The sequence below is a fragment of the Babylonia areolata genome, chromosome 32, assembly GCF_041734735.1.
Source record: "Babylonia areolata isolate BAREFJ2019XMU chromosome 32, ASM4173473v1, whole genome shotgun sequence".
NCBI classification, from domain to species: domain Eukaryota; kingdom Metazoa; phylum Mollusca; class Gastropoda; order Neogastropoda; family Buccinidae; genus Babylonia; species Babylonia areolata.
The window spans coordinates 19,938,936-19,956,435 of NC_134907.1; the positions used below are offsets into that span (position 1 = coordinate 19,938,936).

Genomic DNA, 17,500 nt, shown 5'->3' on the forward strand with positions numbered 1-17,500 from the left:
AACAACTGGCTGTGTCTGACTAAAGTGTGTTGCTGTGTCTGACTGAAGTGTGTTGCTGTATCTAACTGAAGTGTGTTGCTGTGTCAGGATGACAACAACTGGCTGTGTCTGACTGAAGCGTGCTGCTGACTGACTGAAATGTGTTGCTGTCTGACTGAAGTGTGTTGCGGTGTCTGACTGAAGTGTGTTGCGGTGTCTGACTGAAGTGTGTTGCTGTGTCTGACTGAAGTGTGTTGCTGTGTCAGGATGACAACAACTGGCTGTGTCTGACTCAAGTGTGTTGTTGTGTCTGACTGAAATATGTTGTTGTCTGACTGAAGTGTGTTGCTGTGTCAGGATGACAACTAGCTGTGTCTGACTGAAGTGTGTTGTTGTGTCTGACTGAAGTGTGTTGCTGTGTCAGGCTGACAGCAACTGGCTGTGTCTGACTGAAGTGTGTTGCTGTGTCTGACTGAAGTGTGTTGCTGTGTCAGGCTGACAGCAACTGGCTCTATCTGACTGAAGTGTGTTGCTGTATCTAACTGAAGTGTGTTGCTGTGTCAGGATGACAACAACTGGCTGTGTCTGACTGAAGTGTGTTGCTGTGTATGACTGAAGTGTGTTGTTGTGTCTGACTGAAGCGTGTTGCTGTGTCCCTACTGAAGTGTGTTGCTGTGTCTGACTGAAGCGTGTTGCTGTGTCTGACTGAAGTGTGTTGCTGTATCAGGATGACAACAACTGGCTGTGTCTGACTGAAGTGTGTTGCTGTGTCTGACTGAAGTGTGTTGCTGTGTCTGACTGAAGTGTGTTGCTGTGTCTGACTGAAGTGTGTTGCTGTGTCTGACTGAAGTGTGTTGCTGTGTCTGACTGAAGTGTGTTGCTGTGTCAGGATGACAGCAACTGGCTGTGTCTGACTGAAGTGTGTTGCTGTATCTGACTGAAGTGTGTTGCTGTGTCAGGATGACAACAACTGGCTGTGTCTGACTGAAGTGTGTTGCTGTGTCTGAATGACAACAACTGGCTGTGCCTGACTGAAGTGTGTTGTAGTGTCTGACTGAAGTGTGTTGTTGTGTCTGACTGAAGTGTGTTGCTGTGTCAGGATGACAACTAGCTGTGTCTGACTGAAGTGTGTTGTTGTGTCTGACTGAAGTGTGTTGCTGTCTGACTGAAGTGTGTTGCTGTGTCAGGATGACAACAACTGGCTGTGTCTGACTGAAGCGTGTTGCTGTGTTTGACTGAAGTGTGTTGCTGTGTCAGGATGACAACTAGCTGTGTCTGACTGAAGTGTGTTGTAGTGTCTGACTGAAGTGTGTTGTTGTGTCTGACTGAAGTGTGTTGCTGTATTAGGATGACAACAACTGGCTGTGTCTGACTGAAGTGCGTTGCTGACTGAAGTGTGTTGCTGTGTCAGGATGACAAAAACTGGCTGACAGCAACAAGTGGCTGGGCTTAGTGTGAATGTAGCCTTAGTGCCATGTTTCAAAGCAGCAAAGAGTACAGTCCCCTACGGACCTACACAACAGCGCCATCATCCTCATCATCATTCAACATCAAAGATTAGAATGTAAGTCATGACGCCCCAGCTCTAAAGACACTCATGCCCTACTTTCACGATGACCTCAGTTTCGATGCCCTGCTTTCACGATGACCTCAGTTTCGGTGCCCTACTTTCACGGTGACCTGTTTCAATGCCCTGCTTTCACGGTGACCCGTTTCAATGCCCTGCTTTCAAGATGATCTCAGTTTCAATGCCCTGCTTTCACGGTGACCTCAGTTTCGATGACCTGCTTTCATGGTGACCTCAGTTTCAATACCCTGCTTTCACAGTGACCCATTTCAATGCCCTGCTTTCACGGTGACCTCGATTTCGATGCCCTGCTTTCATGGTGACCTCAGTTTTGACGCTCTGCTTTCATAGTGACCTCAGTTTCCATTTCTCATCCACTTCATTGTTTGAGTTCCTTCCGAAGTCTTCAGTGCCAACAGATTTGTGAAGGACTGACGGTCAGGGGAGGGATGATGTGCAATCTTCATTCCTGGGGAGATGCTCACTCAGTTTGACACTGCTTAAGTACGGGGTGTAGTAGGTGGTGCCGATCGCGCCTTAATTTTAGCCCGATCTCCCAATCGAGGCATATAATTATGTGACCTGGTTGAAGACAAAATTTGACAAAAAACAAGAACGCCAGAGAATCGACAGACAGACAGAAAATACGAAAAAAACTTAGCCATATGAAGAGCACAGGAACAGGAGTCATAATGGCTGCCAGAAAAAGAGGGTGCTAGCCAGCAGGACAAAGGGGAAGTTACCTACTTCCGGGAGGTTATCGGCCGTAGTTACTTTCGTTTTCTTTAGTAGTTTGCACAGGACAGGAATGTCAGACCCCTGCCAGAGTCTGCACTAGTTGGGTCACGGTTAAGTATGTGTAATTAAAACAGGCACTACTCAACACCTCAAATGTCACTCAGCAGCAGTACAAGGTCTCCTCGTTAAAGTGATTACTGTTGACAGTACGGGGTGTAGTAGGTAGTGCCCTGCATATGTTGAATCAAAACAGGCACTACTCAACACCTCAAATGTCACTCAGCAGCAGTACAAGGTCTCCTTGTTAAAGTGATTACTGTTGACAGTAGGGAGTGTAGTAGGTAGTGCCCTGCATATGTTGAATCAAAACAGGCACCACTGAACACTTCTGATGTCACTCAGCAGCAGCAGTACAGGGTCTCCTCTGGCATGTGGCCTCCTGGGGACTGACTTGCGTACGTCAGGTGTAAAGCAAAACGTCTGGACTTTGAACGTCAGAACTTTTGCTGCAGCAAAGTCAGTATTCATGGGGCGGGCGTTTACGTCTGACAACGAACGACTGGACTTCTCACAATTTGTTCTTGGCAACGCCTTCGTTCTTATTTAGAAAGGGATTTTCCCAAATAAGTTCCCATAAGCGCATGCATCATGCATGTCTGCTGCTGCATGGATTGAAGTTTATGCTTGGTTTGTTCAGCCTGGAGTTCATTGGTTTGTTGTGTCCATAGAGCATCACTAACACATGCGATCGTGCGGCATGCACATGGCTGTTATATTTTGAAGCACCAGTGTGTGTGTGTGTGTGTGTGTGTGTGTGTGTGTGTGTGTGTGTGTGTGATTATAATTTTTATGTATTATGTTTCTTTTTGTTGTATTTTAATGAAAGGCACAACAGAAATAAAATTATTATTATTATTATTATTATCATCATCATCATCATTATTATTATCATTATTACTGTTATTATTGTTATTATCATTATTATTATCATCATCATAATTATCATTATTATCATCATTATACACTTCTATAAGGTTGACTGTTGTACTGAAGTACTTAACAAAACTAAACGCGTCATTTGTCTTAAAAAGTCTGGGCGTACGGAGTGTAGTCTAACGAAATAGCTGGACTAAATTTCAACCGTACATTTCGTCAAAGTCTTCCACCATGAATACCAACTTTCAATGGTTTCTCTCAGACAACATGTTTAGTCTGGACGTTTCTGTTTTCACCCACCCCATGAATACGACCCCTGGTGACCTAACGACGACAGATCTTCCCTGCACTCAGACTGGGTTTTCTATCATGTCACTGACTTCAGAAGAACAACGTATCCTGCCAGCAGCCACAGAAAACATTACCACATCCCTGCTGTCACCACAACACAACATCAATGCACAGACCTGTTCAGGTTGCATCGTCTCTTTCTGTACAGCTAGCTATATGTTTGTTTCTCTACCTAACTGGCGACATGACCTGCAGTTTTTACTTGGAAAATCTTTTCTCTTTTTTTTGCCTGAAATTGTTTTGGGGGTGTGTCTTTTTTTTTCCCCCTGAAATATTCCATTTTTTTTCTTCTTCTTCTTTTTTTTCCCCTGAAATTTGCTATCTGACAAGCAGTGTTCACCTGAAATTTACCTGACAAAGCAGCTTTTACCTCAAAGTCATGGTAGGTCTGTTCGAGGCGCATCCTGATGATGGTGAAGTCGTCCCCAGACAGCTCCTGAGCCTTGGAGATGAGGAGGCTGCACATCTCTTTCAGCAGCTGTCCAGCAACAACGTCATTGTTTGGATCGTCTGGGTCCAGTTCCAACCTGAAGCATGGCAGAATGACCATGGTTTATAATTATGCCCATTCAAGTTTCAACCACGGGAAACTTACTGCCTCTGCAGGCTTTTGACTGATTGATTGATATGGATACTTGTATGGCGCCTATCCTCGGTCGAAGACCAAGCTCTAAGCACTTTACAAAGACAAAGTCATTTACACAACGGCTGCCATTGGGCGCTCATCATTCGTTTCCTGTGTCATTCAATCAGATTTCAGGCACGCACACCTACACTCAGACAAACATGTAACATTTAACATTTTACATGTATATGGACTGTCTCTTGTGGATAGGTGTAATCTTGAAAATAAGCCCTAGGCCTTTACAAACAGAATAAACACATAAATATAAAAAAGGTAAAATTGAACACAAGATACCAAACATTATCAAAAATTATTCATTCCCCCCACCCCCTGCCCCTCACCCCAAACCCCCCCCTCCCTCCCCACCCCCCACCCCCCGCACTCACACACAAGCTCCTTTCCACTGCAACAACAAGCACCAATTTGACCAAAGGGCCATCACCCACCAGTTTTTCTCTTCAATCCACTGACAGATGAAGTAGCGGACCTCCACTGGGAAGACATCCTTGTAGTATTCTTGTAATTTTTTAAACGTCTCCTGGTGTGCCATCAGCTCTGACCATCGACCCATGATTTGTGTTGAGTAGTGGACTCCGAGTTTGCCACAATTAGGTACTGCCTTGTTGAACAGATCAAAACAGTCCAGAATCATAACCCTGTCATGTTAGAATGCCTTGAGCCACACAACATCAATTCAAAATTTTCAAAGTTAAACTGTGTCAGAACTCAGATCAAAATGAAAGTTAAACTTAAGTTCCAATAACCAACAATGTATCAAAGCATGTCCAACAAAACCAAAACACTGAACTGAAACCAAATGAATGTGACTGAAAATGAAAACAAATGTGTGTGTGTGTGTGTGTGTGTGTGTGTGTGTGTGTGTGTGTGACTGCCTGTGTGTGTGTGTGTGTGTGTGTGCGAGTGTGTGTGTGTGTATGAGTGCGTGTGTGTATGCATGCACACAATTCTGTGTGAGAGTGTTTGTCAAATGCAACAGCTCATATAAAATATACACATTTTATATTATTTTGCAATCAAAGAAAGTTAAGCTCTGATCAGTAATTACTTTTATTTCATAGGTGCACTGCACATGTGTATAGTTTTGCACATTTCAATATTTGTATCAAGGATGCATCATGAACTGACCTTGCATATGAACACCAGTATCTCATTTAAATATCATAAATTTGCTACCAATCTCCAAGTGCTCAAGTTACTGATCATATCAAAAACAATTAACACGATTTTAAGCTGGTTGTCTACGCTTTAATTGGTGAAGAGTTTGGCTCACATTCATTGCTGAAGATCTATCAAAAGATTCTATCAAAATGATTAAAATAAGGCTGGAAACTGTAATGCTGGGAGTATGGCAAAAGTGTGGGGAATTTACGTCTGGAAATAAAGGGATTACCATGTCATGGTAATATATTTTTAGAAATGAGAGGGGTAAAAATGAAAACAAAAGATGTTTCAGGTTTCGTTTGGTTGTCACTTTGTCAGCTGGCACTGCAAGTTATGGGGTGGTGGCTTTCACTGTCACATCTCATTGACAGACTACGTGGATAAGTGATATCTAAGAAAACGAAGAAATCAACTATTTCCTTAAAACCCGTATCTTTCAATGGTAATCGTAATCTTACCTGTTTTGAGTTACTGCGTATCAAAGCACAGCACAAGGAAAGCAGAAATAATACCCAGAATTTCCGACAGCAATCTTGTTCCGAGAAAGTTTTCTCATAGCTTGTATTACTTCGCTTGATTTGTTGACACAAATAGTTTGACGGGAATATCCTATTTTCTCGCCAATGAAAAATTTGCTTTGGGAGAGGTTTGGGCCGTCCGGAATTTCTACTATTTCCGGTTCAGATGAGGTCATGCGCTGGAGCTGTAATGAATGAATCATTTCTTTGAAACCAAAAAGAAATCGATTTTCCAATGTTTCGAATATATAGCATGAAATATGATATGCTACATACATTATTTTTCTTTTATACGTGTGAGAAAAAGACAAAGAAAAGAAAAAGACACGGATGTACTTTTAAGGGAGGCAACTTTTATGCCCTGTTTGATTACCTAGTTGTCTTTCTTGATTATAGACGAGTTGTTGGCATTGACGATAACGGAAGAGGACGTCTGCTTCTCTGTGGGGGAAACAGTGGAGAAAAAGGGGTAAATATATATGTAATTTATTTTTCAGTTGATCGATATTAAGTCCATGCGTATGTGAATGTGGAGTTCCCACTGAAAGTGAAAGCAGAATATGACAGCTCTGAGCAACCGATTACAATACCCTTGAAGATATCCTTGACTGTGAAAGTGAAGGCCTTGAGATCACAATGTCGCATAGGTTTTGATCGAGGTCAGTTAGTGTTGGACGCGGATTTTAATTCGGTTGGCAGGATTTCCCATGGCCTTCCCTTCCTCTATAGCACAAAATTCAAAGCTACTGTTATGAATTTATTCATCTATATGTTTAGTTTTTGTGGATTTGTTTTTCGTGTGTTTTTATTTCTTTCGCTGGTTTAAGTTTCTGTCCTCCAGACCCGGATATATGCAAATCAATAGATTTATATGTCCACTAGATTTGAAGACTGTTGATTGCCCATGAGAAAGCTCAAAGAACGCCAGCAAAAATATATTTAATGGGTGTGTAAACAGGAAGACGGAAGAGATACTGAAATCAGTATTAACAAAAAATTCATTGAACAGATATACTCAGAGAAGAAATATTAAAATTAATGAAAATAAGATTTTCTTCACCATCACTTAAAATACAGAAGTTTAAGAAGAATCCTTCTTCATACCAACTTTCTTGGAGGTTCATCTGCCATTACATGTGTTGCCTACTAATAGTCCCATCATCTTCTTCAGCCAGTGCTGCCTTCTGTTAGTCCTTGCATACACTCAACATGCAAAGTCAGCTCACATCAGATATTGACATACCTCATATGCTTACAGCTGGATCAACAGCAGATTGAGATCTTGAGTGAGCTGTAGCATGAATGGTTCCTCCAATGGGAATTCATTTACAGCTATGTCTTTTCTGAAGGACAATGACTTGATAACTTAGAGGCAAGATTGCACTGGCTGTTACTGTCTCAGTGTTGCATCCTCGGGATCTGGTTGGCCTTAGGAGACCATCCCAAACACCAGCTGTTCTAAAGCCTTCTAAGCCAAGACAGTGGGAATGGACCTTGAGCAAAACACTCTCTACCATGATAAAATTCTAGCCTGGATTGTTCGGACAACAGTTGCTTCCACTGCTGTTCTGATGGTTGTAGTCGGACACAGCTGACTATCATACAATACAGCATCTTCACTCATAGCACTGCCTGCTGCCTCTACAACTACTACTATTAGCACTGTCCACTAACGGTTCCCACTACTACAACTACCTCTGCCTACCGATAGTCCCTGCATAGTCGCTGTTATTTCATTCAGTTCAATAACAAATTTGATGTTAAGCAGCAATTTCTGTTTACTTGCACTGGCTACTACTGATTGCCCCTGTAAATAGTACCATTATTGCATTCTGATTGTCCTCAGAACTAGGACTGCCTTTTGATCATTTAAAACTACTGCTATAAGTATTGACTGCATTACTATAAGTATAACTATAATTACTACTCTGCCAACTGATAACCTCTGCAATCACTAGTACTGCCAACTGATAATCCCCACAGATACTACTGATGCCAGCTGATAGTCCCTGCAACTACTACTGCTGGTAGAACAACAACAACAATGATTAATCATCAGACATGTGACTAGAGAATGTATGCTATAGAAGTATAGTGTATGTGCATGGAATATGATATCTTAACTCAAAGTACTGTTGAATTGCATATTGTTTTGGTGTGTCTATGTTTGCGTTTAGTGTGCTATTCTGTTCCTACACTTTAAAGTGATTGTTATTGCACATGTATGGCTGTGGTGATGTGTGTATGATTTACTCTAAGTTACTTTTGTATTGTATAACTCTTTTTGTCACAACAAATTTCTCTGTGTGAAATTTGGGCTGCTCTCCCCAGGGAGAGCATGTTGCAACACTGACAGCGCCACCCATTTTTTTGTATATTTTCTTGCTTGTGATTTTATTTGTTTTCCTATCAAAGTGGATTTTTCTACAGAATTTTGCCAGGGACAACCATTTTGTTGCCTTGGGTTCTTTTACATACACTAAATGCATGCTGCACACGGGATCTCAGTTTATCGTCTCATCTGAATAACTAGTGTCCAGCCACCACTCAAGGCCTTGTAGAGGGTGAAAAAATACTGGCGACTACCTGTGTGATTCGAACCAGCGTGCTCAGATTCTCTCACTTCCCAGGCAGATGCATTACCTCTAGGCCATCACTCCACATTTTAAGGGTTTCTGTTGTTGTTGTCATTGTTGTTGTCTACTATGATTATTGATTGTATGCATGGTTTGCCCTAGGTTGACATCTAAGCATTTTATGACTTTTGTTTTTATGTACACATGTTGAATGACTGTGATTTTAGTGTATTGTTTAGGTGTTTTACACCACAAATGAATCTGTTGTTGAGATAATAAAGTAATCTGTATTCTGTACATCACTGATAGTTCCGACAAATATGTTGATACTGTATCTTTAAAAGTTGATAGATTGTTCTTGTATTTTGTATCTTTTTTTATGGGGGAGGGGGGGGGGTTAAGGGTTGTCTTATTTAACCTGTGTCCATGTTCATGTCCACAAGGTATAAGTTGTATTTTATTTATTGATTTCTCGATAATTGATGTTTCAAATATGCTGCCGGTTAGATAATTCTATCGGAACAGCAGAACAGAGACTTGCACAGTATAGTGTACCTGTGCTTGATAAATGATATGCTCACGTGTTGACATGCCTTTCCTCCTGTGTTTGCAGACCTTCAGAAGCAGTTTTCCGTCAGACCCATTACACTGTGTGAACTGCACCGTGCTGTTGTGTGGGACAGAAAAAAACAGAACTCCTTTCATTGAATAATCACCGCAGTTAAACTGCAGAGTGTTTGTGTACCCTACCTGTGCTCAGAACCCAGCAACGGCACAATGGCGGTGGTTGGCGCTGACCAGTGGAGCCATGAAAGCGAGCAGCGGGAGGTTCTGCCCGACGGAACCTTGCACAACAAGATTGTCCTGACACGACGCGACTCTGGAGCCCTGGCGGAAACACTGGAGACGTTTGAGCAGCCCCCAACCCTGCACCAGGACACGGAGGACATCGTGGAGGTCCTGCCTGATGGGACCAAAGTGGTGCGGCGTGTGGCCATGAGCCGCATGGTACACAGCATCAAGACGCGCCACGAGTCCTTTGACGAGAGCAGCGGGCGCAAGGTGGAGGAGCAGTTTGAGGTGGAGGAGGTGGTCCCCAACACTTCCTCGGCCTTTGACGCCGGCGTGGACTCGGACTACGAGGACGAGCAGCGGGAGAAGAAGGTGCGCAACCTGTCTCTGGAGCAGGACATGGAGGAGATCGAGGAGGTCCTCCCTGACGGCACCCGGGTGAAGCGCAAGGTGGAGCTCAGTCGGGTGGTGCACGTTACCCGGGGCCAAAAGGACGCCTTAGACCCCAGGACAGGCAACATCCAGGAGGTGTACCCCTCTGAAGAGGTCGTCCCCGGAACCATTTCTGCCTTCGAGGCCGGGCAGGATTCCGATACGGAAGACGGACAGACAAGCTGAGTTGACAGGGGGCATGGTAAGGAGGCCACGTCTCGACTTGACTTGGCACTGACTTGGGATGAGATGCAGAGATAGTCCACCAGATTTTTTTTTTTTTTTTTTTTTTTTCGAATGCCGAAGGTGGAGGAGTGCACGCCAGAAAGAAGCCTTAGTGTTGGACTGTTTATGGGAAAGCCAGTTAAAATAGACTTTATTTCTTGGAGTGCCCTTTTGGTGTTGTTCTGTCAGATCACTTGTTGCTTTATGTCTAGGATGTTTGCCTTTATCCATTTTACCGTTTTTATAGAAATTCCAGAAAGCAACCTGTAGGATGACCGAGTGCAAAGGTGTTTGGTAGTGACAGCGCTCAGTTATCTTTGCTGTTGATGTCAGTTGTATTGATGATTCTCAGCTTTGTGCTGGATTTCAGGTCAGAACTTGTTTTAAAATTTTACCTTTCAGGCTTGTATGGGGAGTTGGTTGAGGGGGATGAGGGGGGTGGGGGGGGGGAGGGGTGAGGGGGACATGGAGGCTAGGAATTAGTGTACCTGTCCCATGAGGAAAGAAATCTCAGTCATGATAGCTTTGGATTTTTTTTTCTATTTTTTTTTCTGAAAACAAAAACTGATTGGTGGGTGTATATGAGTGTGTATGTGTTTTTGAGGGGTGGGGGGTTGTTCAGAACAAGTGTCAGTGAGTAACATATGATGCCATTCTTCCAGAAGGAAGTTTACAAGTGTGTGGGGAAAAAAACAACAAAAAACACAACTTAAAGTCACTACATAGCTCTCATGATGGAAACACTTTTGTGGTTTTGTGAAGATGACAGGGAAGATGATGACTTGCATGTTCAGCTGTAACAGAAAATGGATTTTTCAGATTGATGGATTTTGGGACTGTCAGCGTCCAGGAGTCTGTGGAAATGTGCTGTAGATGACCAACATTTTCATTGACGCTGATGAATCCAGCGTTGAACAGGCATCACTGGTGTTACTGACAAAGTGATGAAACTGAGGCCCAGTCGGGCTGCTGCGACAGTGGAGAATGTCACATTGTCTCTCCAGGGGAAGTAACCGGTAAAAATGACAGTAATCAAACGTTACATATTCAGGGCATTCCTGTAATGGGGTTGGAGCTCTTCGCACTGGTTAGACATCATTTCCAAGAGAAATCTGGGAAGAAAATGAAGACATAGAAGGGAGTTTCTAGGGAACTTTACCACCATATGATCAAAGCATAGTTGAAGAAGAGGAAAAAACAAAAGGCTGGCCAAACTTTTAAGCTGGAGAAGTGGAGGGGGAGAGGGACTTGGGGGAAGGGGGGGCGGCGGGGGGGTATTTGTGTCCATTTCATAGAATTGTGCTATGTACTATATACATGTATGTATAACTTATAAGCTCCACGCTTCAATGCAACAGTAGTAAAAATGTTATGTTTGGATGTTGGTAATGGCGAGGGTGTATGAAGGAAGTCTGAAGAATGAATCTGCATTTTACTAAAGAAAAAGACATGAATTTGCCATAACATACAATTTTAAATAATGCATTTGAACGTAAAACCCTGCCTATCCTCCCCCATCCCCCCCCCACCCCCTCCTCCCTCTTCTTTACTCCCCATAAGAGGGGGACTGAATTCAGTGAGGTTGGTCCCACAGGCAGGCTTTGGTCAGACCAATTGTGTGAGAAGGCCGCTTACAGTGGACTTTTCTGGTCATGAAACATCATGCTGATTTACTAGAGTCATAAGCCAGCTGAATAGGTTGCCCAAATTCTCTCATTCTTTTGCTCAAATTAGCTATCTTGAGGAGTTTTACGACAAAAGGTACAATCCACATATCTTACTAGAAAACTCCTTTTAGCATTTTTTCAATGTATGAATTCTGTCAAAGCAGACATGCAGCAATGGACATAATCATAATGTTTATGATGCACAACTGTTGATTTGCAAACCGCCTGCGCTCACACACACACACACATATGCACACACATATGCATATAAATACATACATTCTGTCTGTCAGAGCCCATCCCTCTCTCCAAATATAATTTTGGTGTTGTTCATATTGCCCATGTACAGCAGGTAGTACTGGATGACATGGCTACCAGTAGCAGAGGAGACCCTCTAACCAGACTGCTAATGGACAAGAAAAACATACACAGAGGCCCAGGCTATGAGTATGACACACAACCAACAGACCTGGAGAAATCTGCTTGTGAACAGTTGGTCTGTGCAGCCTACCAATGACTCTTTGAGTTAAACACCAAGTTAAGGGTGGAGAAGTAGAAGGATGTAATTAATGTTCCTTGTATTAAAACAGAAGGCTCTGTACTTGCAGTTTGGTAACACAGGCAAAGTGTATGAGGCACATTCAACTAGACCATACAAACCCAACATCATCCACGATCCAAAGAGTCTAGTTAGCTGTGGCTCCAGTGTAGGCTGTCGTTAACATAGCAGATCTGTAGTTTGCTTCCTGCACTACGGTTTTCCTTTTTTCATGACATGAATGTAAAACGTATCTTTCATGTCTCCAGACAGATCTTTGATGTAAACCCAACATCATCCATGAACCAAAGAATTGGTAGCTGTAGCTCCGATGTAGGCTGTCATTGGTCTACAGTTATTTGTGTTAACATAGCGGATAGGTACTGTGGTTTGCTCCCTGCTTTAAGGTTTTCATAGCTTCATGAAATGAACGTAAAATGTATCTTTGATGTCTCCAGACATGTGATACGTGTTTGTGCTTGAGGTGAATAATTATATAATTGTTGTGCTTGAAGCAAATAATTATGTAGTTTTTGTGCTTGAAGTGAACGTAAAATTTTGTGAGCTTCCTGTCAGTCTTTTAACTTTCTGTGTTTTGTGTATGTCCATCGTAAACTTTGATAACTGAGTATGACAGGCGCAATAGCCGAATGGTTAAATCATTGGACTTTCAATCTGAAGGTCCCGGGTTCGAATCACGGTGACGGCGCCTGGTGGGTAAAGGGTGGAGATTTTTACGATCTCCCAGGTCAACATGTGTGCAAACCTGCCAGTGCCTGAATCCCCTTCGTGTGTATACGCAAGCAGAAGATCAAATACGCACGTTTAAGATCCTGTAATCCATGTCGGCGTTCGGTGGGTTATGGAAACAAGAACATACCCAGCATGCACACCCCCGAAAACGGAGAAGAAGAAGATAACTGAGTATAACTTCTGAAGTGTGAATGTCAGGACTAGTGACAGTATAACTAGCAGGGATGGATGCTTGTGACTACTTTCTTTTGTTCACTATTTTTAAAATTATATGTTTTATTTTAATGTTTTGGTTATAAAGTTAGAACAACTATTCAGTCACAAATTGTTGATGATGTAGATATTTTTATCTCAGATGTTTTTTTCGCTCATGTGTGCAAACAAAATGAGCCTGTGTAGTGAAGGAGGCTGCTGAATTTTATTTGCAGATTGCTCTGTGCAAAGACGTAATCACTTATGTTCATAAACCACCATCTAAATCAACAGATCTATCTACTTGCTTATCAGTCTTGGGTTTGTCACCGTAACAGACACTACACACACATGTGTGTATGACATTTCTTTTGGAGCCAACAATCTGTTGTTTGTTTGTTTTTTAAGTGAGAAGAAAAAAAAAATTGATGTTTACAGAAATGCAGTAATTTCATGAAAACTTTTGAATAGATGACTTACAAAAGGAAGAAATAATTCAAACAAATATACTGAAATATCACTGTCTGCATTCTTACCAGAGTGGTCAGTTTCTCTGTAGTGTGTTGGACAAGCATTTGGAGTTTTTGTCGCAGAATTTTCCAAGCCAGAAAGACATGATAAAATCAGGGAAAGGTTAAAACATTGATGAATGTGATCCTGACATTTGCCTGCACATTGATTTGAAACAGTGGTTGACCAGTATTGACAACTGCAAATCAGAGTAATTCCACTTGTCTGCAAGCCTGAACTCTGGTTGATTGACTAACTATGAATCCAGATGTTTGATCTCATGAATATCATTCAGAACTCTTTTTTTAGATACTTTCTTTTAAAAGAAATATATTCAGAACCATGTTTGTTCAGTTGCTTTCCAACACTTTTGAACTTTTCTTTTTTCTGAAGGGGTGGGTGTTTAGGGGGAGTCTGTTTCTCTTTTTTTTCTTTTTCTTTTTTTTCTATTTTTCAGTAAATGAGCAGGGGAATTTTACATGTGACCTACAAAAGCTCTGCCTCTCGTTTGGTAAAAGGAAGACAAACAATGGATCATTTTGTTGAATGATAATATTAGATTTGCTCTCTTTGTTCTTTAGCATAGGGGTTTTGTTTGTTTGGGGTTTTTCTTTTCTTTTAATGGCCATTCTTAGCAGACAAGGTGACAGCCACAGCATTTGAAGATGACTGAATGTCCATTAGGTTATTGGCTGCTGTCCACCATGTAAATTGTGTACTTAGAGCAAAAACTTAAAAAAGAAATCTCAAGAAAAAGAAGGAAAAAAACCAACCTTGCTTGTGTCTCATTTTGGATGTCATGTAATTCATGATTTATGACAGTTGAACTTTGTTCTGTCTCATTTACTGTAACACTGTCAGTAAACAATGCAATGCATACAATATTGTTACAACTTAAATCCAGCTGTGATTTTGTTTTGCTGTGTTGTATATATAAATAAATGATATTTTATCTTTGAGCTCAAAGGATGAGGGGAACAAGTAACTGTTCAGTTGCAGATCAATCTTGTGATTTTTACTCTTTCTTTGTCTCCTAGCCTGCCTCTCTGTCTCCCCCACCCCATCTCTCTCTCTCTCACTCTCTCTCTCTCTCTCTCCCTCTTTCTATCTCAAAGGTTTAGATATTATACATATTGTGCTCATCTTGTCCATGAGATCTGAGTGGTCCAGAATCTATTACCAAGTTATGTAAAGATTATTTTTATTTTGGAAACAGATGTTTGGGGGTCAGATTCAGATGCCTGTGTGTTGGCACATGCAATTCCAATGCTGCAAAGATTGGTAAAGGTCAATGGGTTTGTTTGTTGTGTTTTGCTTGTGTGTGTGTGTGTGTGTGTGTGTGTGTGTGTGTTTTGCTTTTGTTGTTGTTGTTGTTTTGGTGTTATGGAAATCTTTAGTTGAAAGTTGAAGAGGTCCAGTACATGTGTTTTGTCCACTTAACATTAGTGTTGTAGTCCTGTGTTTGTGGTTTGTTGTCACGGTCAGCGTAACTGTTGATGGTTGTTTTTCCAACCAACCCACATCCGGATAAGTTCCAGACGTTGTCACTGTGGCAGGCTGAATTTGAATTCATGAAAGAGATATTATAAGAAGAAATATATTTAATGATATATTTGATTAATAATAATGACAATGGTGATGAAATTTGATTGGTAAGTAAAATGATAATATAATGATATATGATAACCTTACAGCAATAAAAGGGTTGTACTTGACAATATTCTTTGCTATCTTTTTTTTTTTTAATCCACTTTGACAGTAACAGAAATTTTTTTTTTTTTTTTTAGTCTTATTCTGGACTTGATAACTTTTACTCTTTTTTTTTTAAACGCAAATGCGTTCTTTTTTCTTTTCTTTTTTCACCTGGGATAACCCCCACCCCCATCCATTCTCTCTCTCTCTAATTGCTTGCATACTCAAATAATGAGATTACAATGTAATGTACTGTGTGTTGAGATAACTTGGTTGAAACCCCCCAAAAAATGAGATTACTAGTTTGTATTTGGCTGTTTTTTTGTTGTTGTTGTATTATTGTTTTAACATATATTATGAAATCACCAGTTCCCACATATTCTTGCTTTGTAAAGCAAATACTTTTTTGTCGCCTCAGATTTTGTTGTGGATGATGTAATTAAACAATGGTGATGGTGTAACTTGCTTGTTGAGATAACCTGGTGATGGTGCGCTGAGAGGTGAAATGACAAAGAGCTGTTTGGTCCATGGAGAAGTTGTGTGTGTGTGTGTGTGTGTGTGTGTATGCGTGCGCGTGTGTACAAGGGAAACAATTATTGCCCATTCCATCGTCTTTCTCTCTCCCTTTGTTCTCCCCCTTCTCTGTCTGTCTGTCTCTCTCTCTCTCTTACACACACACACACACACACACATCTCTCTCTCTCTCTCTCTTATACACACACACACACACACACACACACACACACACACACACACACACACAAAGTTTGTTGGTTCTCTCTCTCTCTGTCTCTCTCTGTGATCACTTAACTTGCAACAAACTGAGTGGACTTGAATCTCAGATTAGAGGCTTCTCTGTATATTTATTTTGGATGCACATATATTGCAAAACTTCTGTGGAATACACATTGACCATTATAGTTGTATTGCATTGCTCTGTGGTTTGTGGTCAATAGTTCTTTCTGCAATAGTAGTATAGTTGACGTTGTCGTCATGTAACATATGTGTAGGGTTGGGTGCATTGACCAAAAATGTACTTTTGCTGTTGAATTAATTGTGGTTCTGTTAATTTATTTTATTTATTGTTGATGTTTCAGTTGTGGATTGCACTGCATTTGGTTGAAAAATTATATATATAACTGGTAAACAGCTGAGATGTTTCATGATTATTTTGAACACAACCCTCTCTCTCTCTCTCTCTTCTTGTCAAGGTGAACTAGAAGATGAATACCATTTGTTGTTTGTTCGTTCTGTATATATTGATTTACGGACAAAATTTCTTCAAGACTGTTTAAACATGTCTCTTAGTTCACTTCTCTGATCAAACAACATGCAGAGAAATTGCCATGTATCAAAATTTATTTTCCATGCGATCAAAAGGAGAAATGATATGCTCAGACCTAATTAAGTAGAATTAATGTCAAGTCTGTGAACATTATGATATTGTGTCATCTATTCAGGTGTTATAATACCCCTTCCCATGCCCACCCCAAGTCCCCTGGTTTTGAATTGTTGTCCATGGCCAAAGTTCATTAAAACATTTTCATTCGTTCATTCGTTCGTTCGTTCATTCTCTCTGTCCAGCTCTGGCAACTGATGTTTTCTTTCTGAAGGTTTTTTTTGGTGTTTTTTGTTGTTGTTTTTTTCATTATCAGCCTTTTTTTCTGACTGTCTGCTTTGTTGTGATAAGAAATTAAAGATTTCTTGAGAGTGTTTCCTTTATTTAGGTTTGCAAAATGCAAAGGTTTGCTTGATCCTGTTTTGGTGTGCATGAATATAAAATCTACAATTTCTCTGATGCTACAGTGCTGTGCTTTGCACATTTGCAGGGTTTCTTTGAGTCCACACTTGAATTGAATTGATGTTATTACTGTTGATGTTATGTAATTTATATTTAGTTGTTCAGTGTGCCATTTGGTCTTTCAGATCACAAAAAAAAAAAAAAAAAAAAAAGTACCACCAGGTTTTTTTTTGTTGTTCCGCATTAAAGCATGTTTACAGAGTGTGATTTTTGTGTGTGTGTGGGCATTTGGCAATGTGTGTGTGAGTGAGTGTGTGTGTGTGTGTGTGTGTGTGTGACTCACAGACTTTAATGTCTCTCCTTGTCCGTATGCCCTGTCTGTCTTTCTCCCTCCACCCCCCCTCCTCCTCCCAAACCCTCTTCTCTTTCTCCCTCTCCCTCCCCTCTGTCTAGTGCTTCTTTTGTCACCTCCCCACCCCACAGCCC

At 41.2% G+C, this 17,500-nt stretch overlaps 2 protein-coding genes across 3 annotated transcripts in view; one reads left to right on the forward strand and one right to left on the reverse strand.

Annotated features, from left to right (window-relative positions):
* Positions 1 to 5,925, reverse strand: part of LOC143276444 (signal transducer and activator of transcription 5B-like) — a 63,171-nt gene extending 57,246 nt beyond the window's left edge. Inside the window, exons 1-3 of one of the 2 annotated variants that reach the window (XM_076580936.1) lie at positions 5,837 to 5,925; positions 4,643 to 4,815; positions 3,942 to 4,098 (exon numbers count right to left, since the gene is read on the reverse strand). In XM_076580936.1, the coding sequence (XP_076437051.1) occupies positions 3,942 to 4,098; positions 4,643 to 4,767 (282 nt within the window). In that variant the 5' untranslated portion in view covers positions 4,768 to 4,815; positions 5,837 to 5,925. The remainder of the gene's footprint in view (positions 1 to 3,941; positions 4,099 to 4,642; positions 4,816 to 5,836) is intronic. The other variant, XM_076580937.1, reaches the window with a different exon arrangement.
* A 282-nt stretch (positions 5,926 to 6,207) lies between these two features.
* On the forward strand, positions 6,208 to 17,272 carry LOC143276734 (uncharacterized). The gene is made up of 2 exons (XM_076581396.1): positions 6,208 to 6,365; positions 9,086 to 17,272. The coding sequence occupies exon 2, from the start codon at positions 9,250 to 9,252 to the stop codon at positions 9,880 to 9,882; it is 633 nt and encodes a 210-aa protein (XP_076437511.1). The 5' UTR covers positions 6,208 to 6,365; positions 9,086 to 9,249; the 3' UTR covers positions 9,883 to 17,272.
* The last annotated feature ends 228 nt before the right edge of the window (positions 17,273 to 17,500 follow it).